The sequence below is a fragment of the Dromiciops gliroides genome, chromosome 1 (assembly GCF_019393635.1).
Source record: "Dromiciops gliroides isolate mDroGli1 chromosome 1, mDroGli1.pri, whole genome shotgun sequence".
NCBI lineage: Eukaryota > Metazoa > Chordata > Mammalia > Microbiotheria > Microbiotheriidae > Dromiciops > Dromiciops gliroides.
The window spans coordinates 334,491,540-334,503,200 of NC_057861.1; the positions used below are offsets into that span (position 1 = coordinate 334,491,540).

At 35.7% G+C, this 11,661-nt stretch overlaps 1 protein-coding gene across 3 annotated transcripts in view; it reads right to left on the reverse strand.

Moving 5' to 3' along the window:
- Nucleotides 1–11,661, reverse strand: part of ELP2 (elongator acetyltransferase complex subunit 2) — a 57,359-nt gene that overhangs the window by 24,571 nt on the left and 21,127 nt on the right. For all 3 annotated transcript variants that reach the window (XM_043979768.1, XM_043979767.1, XM_043979769.1), the window contains 4 exons: nucleotides 10,187–10,282; nucleotides 5,790–5,890; nucleotides 5,332–5,463; nucleotides 2,312–2,461 (listed from right to left, as the gene is read on the reverse strand). In XM_043979768.1, the coding sequence (XP_043835703.1) occupies nucleotides 2,312–2,461; nucleotides 5,332–5,463; nucleotides 5,790–5,890; nucleotides 10,187–10,282 (479 nt within the window). The remainder of the gene's footprint in view (nucleotides 1–2,311; nucleotides 2,462–5,331; nucleotides 5,464–5,789; nucleotides 5,891–10,186; nucleotides 10,283–11,661) is intronic.

The following is an 11,661-nucleotide window of genomic DNA, read 5'->3' on the forward strand; positions in this document are numbered from 1 at the left end:
TAAGGCTAAGAATAAAGCTAATTCTCTTATTTCAATGAACTACCCTTTCTACCTTTAATATTGCTTTTTGGGGGGTTTTTTGTGAGGTAATGAGGGTTAAGTGACTTGCCCAGGGTCACACAGCTATTTAAGTGTCAAGTGTCTGAGGCCAGATTTGAACTCAGGTCCTCCTGAATCCAGGACCAGTGCTTTATCCACTGTACCACCTAGCTGCCCCAGGGAAATATTCTAATATGACTGATCTCATTTCCCTCCCTCTTGACTAATAAGGCAAGATGATAAATAGGGCACACATAGTGGGAACTCAGTGAACATTTATTGATGATGCCTCACAAAGGTTCCACTTATTAAGTCCTCAAGACTTATTCTTCACTGTTGACATTCCAAAGAAACATATTTCAGCAACAGAGAAAAAGCATTTGTCTAGAATATTAAGAAATCATCTGCCAAATGGAAGCCTTATGGGCAAAGTAATGAGTATACATAGTCTAGGCAAAAGAACTGCATTTGGTACAAAAGGTCAGATATGATCCTATGAGAAACACACAAGTTTTTATATAATCGCTCATTTCTAGCTGACATTTAAACTAACAACTATTAAGGTCTACTTTTTTGAACCTTCATAATATGTATAAATAACCTAATGCTTGGAGAGATTAATATTTACCCAGGAGCAGATTATTTATATAAATATTCCCAAACTTATAACCACAGAGATAATGCTTCATCCACCCTACCAAGAATTAAACTATCTATCCTCCCTTTGTGGGGCTAGGGCTTTAAGGGAATTATAAAAACTGTCACCACCACCACCCATAGTACTCTTCTCTAAATATAGAAGAAACAACCAGGTCCATGGGGAGAATTATGGCAGTCTGTTGTCAGAGTCAACCCATAGAAAGTTTATGGGATGGCAGCTGAACGCAGAATGCCAGTCTGATGATTTTCATGTTGAAGAACAATGAAAAAGATTCTGCTCTCAGTGCATCCAGTTCCTCATTGAAGGTCAAAGTATCTCTCAGATGGGGACATGAAAATGATTTAGGTCTGATACTGGGATATTTCACAGCTCTATGTTTAGATGTGCCCCAAAATGCTGAGAGCACACCAGGACTGCCTCCAGGTCTGGTCTGTAGTTACTCCACAATATCCCAAAGATATCCTACTACAGCTCTGGATGAGAGTAGCCTGAGAAGCAAAGCTTCCCAGAGATAATAAAGAGACTGGGTCGGTCAAGAGAGGAGCTGGAGTGTCACAACTGACTCAAGGTGGGGGCTAAATTACAATTAAAAAAGAGGAAGTATATGTGGCACAGATCAAGGTAATGAAACATAGAAGCAAACTTTAGATCTATATTTGTCTTATATATTATCTATGTATACAAACACATGGGGGGAATATGTAGATATAAAATAATTTTTCTTAATTGATTTGGTTCCATTTGAGGATGCAGTTACTTCTTACCTATGTGCTGGATTATTTATTTTTTTTAATTTATTTTTTTTTTAGTTGTCATCGTTTATTTGTGGACTGGAGGAAAGAAAAATTAGCCATGGGTGATGATTAAAAGTCAAGCTTAGATGTTGAAATGAAAAGGAACCTCTTGCTGCTGAATCATATTCCTGTGAAGACTTGCTAGAAGACTTTTTTTTTTTAACATATAAGGTATTTTATTTTTTCCGTTACATGTAAAGATAGTTCTCAACTTTTGTTTAATCTTTACAATTTCAGATTTTTCTCCCTCCTTCCCCTCCCTCCCCCCTCCCCTAGACAGCAGGTAATCTGATATAGGTTATATCTATATATCTATATATACATATACATATCTATACACACACATATATATACACATAATAACATTAATCCTATTTCTGCATTAATCCTGTTATAAGAGAAAAAATCAGAGCAGTGATGCAAAACCTCAAAATAGAAAAAAAAAACAACAGCACCCAAAACAAAAGAAATAGTATGGTTCAATCAGCATCTATACTCCACAGTTCTTTTTTTTTTCTTCTTGGATTTGGAGATCCTCTTCTATTATGAGTTCCCTGGAACTCTTCTGTACCATTGCATTGGTGAGAAGAATATAGTCCATCACAGTAGGTCAACACTCAATGTTGATGATACTGTGTACAATGTTCTTCTGGTTCTGCTCATCTCACTCATCATCAGCTCACGTAAGACCCTCCAGGTTTCTCTGAACTCCTCCTGTTCATCATTTCTTACATGTGCTGGATTATTTAATCTTTTAACCACCTCCACAACTCTACCAATATTTTTCAACATATAAAATTCAGAAAAAAAAATTTACCTGTGAATCGTTTTTTTTCCTCCATGGAGCAAAGAGCCGAGTTGTCTGGTCAGCACTCACGGTCATGATAAATTCTCCTTCTGGATCCCACCTTAGATCCTGTACACTATTAAAGTGTCCAGAAATCACAACTCCTGGCGTCCATTCTTTCTGTATGGAAAAAGTACATGACACATAATATCACCAAGTGTTAGCATTGCACATTTCTAAAGGATTTTAAGGGTTTTGATGCACTTTCATCTAAATGAGTCTAGCAAAAATCCTCTGAGGTAAGCAGGAAAACATTTATCTGTCTTCATTTTATAGATGAATAAACTGAGATTCAGTTTAATTAAATGACATGGATAGTAAACAGAGTCAAGAGAGAAAAAAGTTCCCCTCACTCTTAATCCAATACCCTTTTCCATCATGTTGATGCCCCTCAAATGCACCTTATCAAAAGCAAAAGAAGAAAAGTGAGTGGCTGTGATAATAAGAGTAAAACCACTAAAGAAAATGATGTAACAGAAGAATGGCAAAAAGGAATTTGGAGACTCAAAAAAGAATGGAAGCCATGCGTATGGAGTGTGGCTATAAAGTAATGCCACTGCTTTTCTAAGAAACAGGAGAGAAATCAGACATCCACATGTCTCCCCTTTCAAAGCAGTCACATTACAAAGTTGAATACTTGAGGGAAGCTAGGTGGCGCAGTGGATAAAGCACCAGCCCTGGATTCAGGAGGACCTGAGTTCCAATCCGACCTCAGACACTTGATACTTACTAGCTGTGTGACCCTGGGCAAGTCACTTAACCCTCATTGCCCCGCCCCCCCTTCCCCAAAAGTTGAATACTCTCATTCCAGTGCTATCACCAGCAGTCAAAACCTTCTTTAAATTCCTTTTCTAGAATTGCTTCAGAGCCAGTGGCACATTTTGGAAAATGTTATCAGTGGTGGTAACTCTCTATCCATTTAGGGTGGATTTTTTAAAAAAATCAGTACAAAGTTCCTCAGTTCCAAATATGCTAAACAAGGCTGGGGATTCAACAAGGTAATATAATTTTTAATTTTAAAATGAGGCGTGAAATATAAAGTAACAAAATAGTTCTTATCATGTAAATTGACTCTAAAGGAAAACTTCAAAAGAAGAATTCTAAAACTGAGTTAAGTAATAGCATACATCACATGACTAAGTACAAAGTCTTACCTAATGGGACAGATCAGTTCTAACCTGCCTATTTAAAAAGTAGTCTCATTACTTTAAATTTCCTCTCATAACTATACTATCTTCCCCTAAGGGTATAATCATGGTATTTAGTAAACTTTGCCTTTTGTCATTTACTGTTTCCAGTCTTTCTACATAGTGCATCTTTTTGCAATGTTTCTCAAAGACTAACTGAAGGACAGCTCAGAAGGGGCTCAACAGGATTAGGAATAAAATTGAAGGGAACTGTATGATGAGAAAACTAGGAAACTTTTTTTTACTTTTACAGGGGCATTTGCATTTTATATATATAAGATTTAGTTATATTATAAATATATTGTATATTTTAAAAAACAAATTTATATTTAAATAACAGTATATATTAATTATATAATATACTAAAATATAAATTGTTATGTTATATATTATAAATATATTTATGTTTTTAATATATTAACATTTGCTTTTTTTAAAAGTTTGGAGTTCCAAATTCTATGCCTCCTTTCCTCTCCACCTCCCCTACCTGAGATGGTAGCAATCAGACACAGGTTATATTATGTGCAATCATGTAAAACATTTAAAATTGGTAAACTTAAAAAAAACACACTATACACTTTAATGGATAACCTCGTGGCTTCACACACATGCAAAAGCTAAATAAATGCTTAATTTGGTGGTTCTACTAATAGTATGGACAAAGGAAAACACATTGAAGGAAAACAATCCGGCACTTAAAATGTAGAAACAAAGGAACACACTTTTTTCTAAGAGGTCAGACTTCAAGTGAACTGCAACCATCCAAAACACAGAAAATATAACTTCTTAAATCTTCTGAGCCACAAAAATACTACTATAATTCAGAATCTATTGAATTTTAATTTATGCACAGTGCTAACAAGTATGGATATATTTCTGTCTCATGACTGAAGCAGATTAAAAACTGAATACTGAAAGAGAACAAGGGCTGCTGAGGTATAAGAAATGACAAGTAACACTTAAACAGAAATAAAAGCTTTTAAAAAGCAGACATGATGATTGTAAAAGCATAATAATGTGAGGTCACTTAAGAGTGGATACAAATAGCCCTCTCTCTCTTAAGGAGCAGCACATATTAATAGCACATTAATGATGTGCTATAGCCTTGAGTCAACAATAAAAGGTTAAATTACATTTGTCTAGCCATTTCCCAATCAGTGGGCATCTACCTTTGTTTCCAATTCTTTGCTATCACAAAAAGTGCTATTATAAATATTTAGGTATATGTGGGAGGAATTCTTTTAAAGAGAGACAATTTCTCATGTGATAGCAACAAATGATGAGAAAGGATAGATGTAGAAACAAGGGTAAAGAAAGGTGAAATGAGAATATAGAGGTAGTTCAGACTAGATGTTGTCATTCTTGGTGACAGAAGATGTGATGGGATTTTCTTCACATGAGAGGGAAAGTGAGAGAAGATTGGTATGTTAGGGAGAAATAAGAAGCTTTGACATAACTGCTCTGAGGAGTGAGTTAGTAATCTCCGTATGAGGTTTCATTTTATCAATACAATAAAAAATTAAGTCTTAGTTCATAAATAAATGTTTCAGGTATCTAGACAACTCATTTTTGTGGAATACCTCATTCCTTAATGACACCGGATAGTTATTTTATATGGTAAAGCCAGTGTCTCACAACTAGGAACCACTGGAACACAATTATAGGAATCAAATTGAGATTGTCAATTTTAAAAGATCCCTATTTTCAAAAAGGAAAATTTAAACAAACAACTCACTACCTAAAGCAGCTATTATTAAACTCCAAAAGAGCCTCATCAGAAACGACTAAGGAAAACCCTCTTACCGAGTCAGTTGCATGTTGCTTCCAAAGGTGCAGTGCTCCATGGAAAGCATGGGCTAGGATCATAGAGCCATCTGGGCTAAACTGGCAGTCATAAAACCCCAGTGTGTTCCCACCCACCTCACCTACTCGGACCTGGGCAAACAATAAAAGAAAATATCTGTAAGTAAATATCCCATGTTTTACAATAAAAAAGCAAATTACAGTAAATTCATTAGTTGTATAATATTTACTAAAAGGAAAAGTCTGAAGCTGTAGTAATTCATTCTTAGAAATGTAAAAGTCTTATTTATAAAATAAAAATGACTATAAACTAAACAAATCTTTGATTCCCCCCAGCAGATATTTATTATACAAATGTAACATGACAGCCAGGGATAAGGATATAAAGAGAATATGAGACAGCGCATACCCTTAAGGCATCTACAAGGCAGCAGGAGAGATGAAACATCTGTCTTTACCTGCTCTAGCCACACTCCTGACTCTTCATCGGGAGCCCAGAGAATCATGGTTTTATCCATTGAGGCAGACAACAATCTCATGGGCTGCTGAATCATATCACCTAAGGAGTAAAAAAAGTACATCATTGCCTCTAGAATACACTTGAGTTCTATTTAACATAACGTCATATCAGGCAATCTTTAAATTTAAACTTAGCCTGTGAGCTGAGAAACTGTAAAGGGTCAATGACTTCCTATGAACCCCAAACATGGTCATTTTGATGCCTAGTTAGCTCCAGTAGCAGCATCACTCTGTATTCTAAATAAACATATATTGTGTAAATTGAATAAATACTATGCCTAGCTAGCACATATAGGTATCAGTTGATTTCAAAGTAAATGAAACACAAATTCATTTAAAAGCATTGAAGAATTTATAGTAAATTTTTGTCATTCATTATGCATTTTCTCAATCAATGGATACTCATGGTACACCTGCTCTGGGGTTATAAAGTGTCTTCATATTTGAAAATACTAGGAACCACTGGCCTGGAGTCTAATACTTTAATATTACCAGTTTTTCTAATTTTTCTATGCTCAGGCAAATCTCATTAAAAACCTAATTTTCCAGAGATGTCACATCTAATATCCTTGACTATGTACTTCTTAGATATTGGCAAGAGTCATTTTACCTGCTTTTCTTCACTACTTTAATTTCCTATGACCCCTTCTTTCCCCTAACTTTTCATTACATCCCTTTTGCCCACCCTGGATTATCCTTATGATCAACTGCCTCTGATCCAGCCTCTGTGCTACAAAACACTGTGGGAGAGTATGCTAAACAAGCAGATTTGCCTACAGTCTACAAATGAAACCTCATATGGAGATTACTAACTCACTCCTCAGAGCAGTTATGCCAAAGTTTCTTATTTCTCCCTAACATACCAATCTTCTCTCACTTTCCCTCTCATGTGAAGAAAATCCCATCACATCTTCTGTCACCAAGAATGACAACATCTAGTCTGAACTACCTCTATATTCTCATTTCACCTTTCTTTACCCTTGTTTCTACATCTATCCTTTCTCATCATTTGTTGCTATCACATGAGAAATTGTCTCTCTTTAAAAGAATTCCTCCCACATATACCTAAATATTTATAATAGCACTTTTTGTGATAGCAAAGAATTGGAAACAAGGTAGATGCCCACTGATTGGGGAATGGCTAAACAAATTTTAGTACATAAATGTCATGTGCTATTAAAAAAAAAGATGAATATGATAAATACAGAGAAGCAAAGACAGACACATATGAACTGATGGCAAAGAGAAATAAGTAGAACCAAGACAACAAACATAGTAAAATGAAGTAAGTAGAGACATGAAAACAATAAACGCATTGATCACAACACTGTAAATGGAAAGAATAACAGGGAAAAAAAAGTGAATGTTACCAAATCACAAAAATAATCATGGCTAGCAAGATAATATATGAGAAAATACTCCCATCATGCTCCTTTGCAAAGGTAGAAGAAAGTATGGTGATATTAAGAAAAACAAAAAACATTTTTAAAAACTTACTTGGGGGGTACAGCTAGGTGGTACAGTGGATAAAGCACCAGCCATGGATTCAGGAGGACCTGAGTTCAAATCCGACCTCAGACACTTGACACTTACTAGCTGTGTGACCCTGGGCAAGTCACTTAACCCCTATTGACCCGCAAAAAACCCCAAAACAGAACAAAAAAACTTACTTAGGACAAAACAAATTTTTTTTTAAAAAAAGTATTCCCTTCCTTTTGCCTTAATTATACTATTTCTCACCTCTCGTGAAAAATCTGTTTCTATACTCTTTCTTTCCTCCTTTTACATCTTTACTCTCTTTTCTAGTAAGTTTCCCTCCCTGAAAAAAAAGTTTCACTTACATTAGCTGGCCTTTAAATTAGGATATTGTACTGTACCTACATTTCCCAGGCATATTACTTTTTCTTTACTCATTTTTTTTCCCCTGGGGCAATGAGGGTTAAATCACACAGCTAGTAAGTGTCAAGCATCTGAGGCTGGATTTGAACTCAGATCCAACTGAATCCAGGGCCAGTGCTTTATCCACTGCATCACCTAGCTGCACCCCCCCCCTTTTTTTGCAAGTGATCCATAACCATTACTTCCAGTTTTCTGACTTCTACCACCCTGATAATACCACCACCCAAGTTTCCACAGAACCTTAAAATGTACAAAATACTTTCCTCACCACATTCTTGTGATGTACATGGTGCATTATGCACATCTTAAAGATGAGCAAACTGTGGCTGATAAGAGTAAAGTCACTGGCCATTTAAGTGTCAGAGGCAAATTCAAACCTGGGTCTTCTGATTCCAAATCTTGCATTTAGTTCCACTATGCAGAACTGCTTCTTTAACTATAACAAGTTTCTGCCCCTACTATGACAATGAATACTTCAGTACTAAGGTCATTTCTTTATCTTTATACCATCCTTCAAATGCTTTAAGAACAAAATGACAAATAGACTCCCATGAAGACATTGTCTTTTTACTCATAAACAAATATCCATGGGGCAGCTAGGTGGCGCACTGGATAAAGCACGGGCCCTGGATTCAGGAGGACCTGAGTTCAAATCCGGCCTCAGACACTAATTTGGTTAGGAGCAATGGTCATACTTCAATGTAATGGATACTACTGTGGAAATGACAGAGAACTAGATTTCAGCAAACCAAAAAAAAGGGTTAAATTTCACTGTAACTGCAAATTACCCCAAAAGGGCCAGTGAGATTTAGGATATCTTGATATAAATGAAAAAAGGAAGAAAAGAGGAAGGAAAGGGAAGATAATAACTCTGAGTGCACTTGATGGTGAGGAGAGATCTTGCTCACTAAATTAGACCTTTTTTTCCAACCTTAAAAAAAAATGCAACCTTATGCTTAGAAAATTTGCAAATGTGACAAGAGATGGTAATAGTCAATGTTTGAGTAAATGTGGAAAAAGAGACACAATAATAATAGTTAGATATGGTCCAATCATTCTGAAAAGCAATTTGGAATTATTCAAAGAAAGTAACCCTTTACCCAGAGATCCCACTCCTAGGCATGTAACCCAAGGAAATCAATGCTATAAAGAGAGGTCCCATATATACCAAAATGTTTATAGCAACATTTTGTAATATTAAAGAACTGGAAACAAAGTAGATGCTCACTAACTTGGAAATAGCTAAATAAACTGTGGTACATGAATGTGATAGAAAATTACTGTGCTCTAAGGAATGATGACTACAAGAAGATATCAATAAAAATTTTAATTAAAAAAATGATTAAGGGTTTTGGGTTAAAACCTATGCTGGGTAAACTTGAATGATAGTTAGTGGGCATCTGAGGCTGTATGAGCAGTCTCAATCATCCCAGAAACTATTTACTTGGAGAACTCTAATCCTACTTTTGTATACTAGTTTGGCCAGGAAGTCTTTGGGTCTCTGGCACTAGTTCATACTGTCTACCTACCCATTTTTGTCTCACAACAGCTAGTAACATAGATATTGGGGAAAAAAGTGAAGGAATGGGAGAACCACTTGTTTCTCTGCTTTATGACTACAAAAAGTTATATGTTTTGAAGAAGTTCAGAAGCACCTGAGATTGTGTTCCAAGGTAAAATGGAGTGCACTGTTTTGGTACACATAACAATGCAGGTTAGTTCAGTTATCCTCACATCCCATGGAAGCTAATTATAGACCGAACTTCTCTTAAGTAAAGCTCTCTTTACCCACACTGTAAAATAAAAGTTGTGACCCTTAAAAAGAAATCAGAAACTCTTCAATAGAATAAGTTGAACACTTGGTGACCAGCTCCATGCCATGCCAGAATTATGGGGTTAGACACCAAAAACTATAGCTCCCATTTAGTAGTTAACATTTCTTTTCATTTGCCAAACTCCCCTATGCTTTCCCTCTATGGTGAACTTTCTCCAGCCCAGAACACAGAAATTATTCCAACACTAACAGATTCCTTGAGTCCATACCCCTAGCTCTATTTCTATTTCTCTATTTCTCCTTTGGTATGATAGTTATAGGGTATAATACAGATCTTCTATGATATCACACAGCCAATAGATATAATTATTTATTTGTTTGTTTGTTTATTTATTTATTTGGTGGGACAGTGGGGGTTAAGTGACTTGCCCAGGATCACACAGCTAGTGTCAGTGCCTGAGGCCAGATTTGAACTCAAGTCCTCCTCAATCCAGGGCTGGTGCTTTATCCACTGCACCACCTAGCTGCCCTCTTAGATATAATTATTTAACATGACTTCCAAACTGAAATTTTCTGAGGTTGATTACCAATTACATATAAAGAATTAATTCTCTAGTATAACCAGCTAAATATTTGATAAATCTCCATTTTTCTCTTTCCTACCTGCATAAAATGAAGGCTGCCAATGAACAGCATTTACCCAGTTTTCATGACCAGCTAACACTGTCTCCAGGGTAACAGCATATGTTATCTCAGCACCTATAACAAAAGGCAACAAAATTACTTATTTATAAAATAAGAATCTGTAACACCCCAGAGGTGGGAGGGTCCTTAGAAGACTTCTGGCCCAATAACATCTGGCCTCATTTTACAAATGAGGAAGCTGGGATCCAGCCAGGTATGTCACTTGCCCGATATGGCACAGAGTTAGCTGCACAGCCAGGACAAGATGCCCTGCTTTATGACTCTGAAGCCAGCATTCTTGCTACACATAACTACCCAAGCACTTTGCCAAAGAACCACCAGAATGTTCGGAATCAACTCAGATGCACAAGCAGTGGTAATGCTCAGGGAAAACATGATATATGATTTTTAAGTAAATTCAAGATATTCTAAACGTTTTTGCCTTTATCCATGCAATAGGATTTATGTAAGATTAAAGTTCCAAAGGCTTAGTTTTAAGCTTACCATGCTAGAACCAGCTTATTAATGAAATATAAAAATGAATGTATCAAATATTTCTCTAAGCCCTGAGATAGCTGCCATCTCAATGAAAAACGTGACACCTTTGTCCCAGAGGTAGTGACTGGCTCAAGATCACAAGAAGAGCAAGTGACAAAGACAATGTGTAAAACCCAGCATTCAATACTGATTGCTCTTTGCACTTTTGAAAAAGGTTGTTTTTTAAAACCTTAAATCCAAAGAATTAATAAAAATCCCCAAAGAATACATAATTTGTTCAATGTTAGACTGAATAAACTTATGTAGGGGATCTGTAATTTAATATAAAGTACCTTCTCCCCTCCTACATTCATTTTAACATAGGCTAACCATAGACCATAATAATCACCAACCTGAGTAGGCAGGCACTTTGTACGGGCAGTAAGGGGGAGATCAAGCACAATCTGGCAGAACAAAGTGACGGTGAAAAACACTGCCAGGAATATCGAAAACAAAATACTCTCTGTTTGGATACTATCTTAGAAACATTATATATCATTTCAAAAAAACTGAAAATAATCTAACTGTCCAATAATAAGAGAATAAAAAATTGTGCTACATTAATATAATGGAATTAAGACCAACAAGTTAAAAATAAAAGACTAACACGTATGAGAAATACAAAAAGAAAACTGGAAAAACCTTTATGAAGTAATGCGAAATGAAAAAGGCATAACCAGAAAAATGGAATATACACTCTTAGCATCTGAGTAAAAGGAGTATTTCTAAAGAACATTTTACTATCCATGAAATCTGAGTAAAAAAGGAGAAAGAATTTTGACTCTGATGGGGACTTGAAGTGACAGTATTATATTTCATGTATCAACATTAATTCAAATGTCAGCAATTGTAAAATAAGTTTAGTTGTTTATATTAACATTCAATATTGGTTTTTTTGGTTTTTGTTTTGTTTTTTT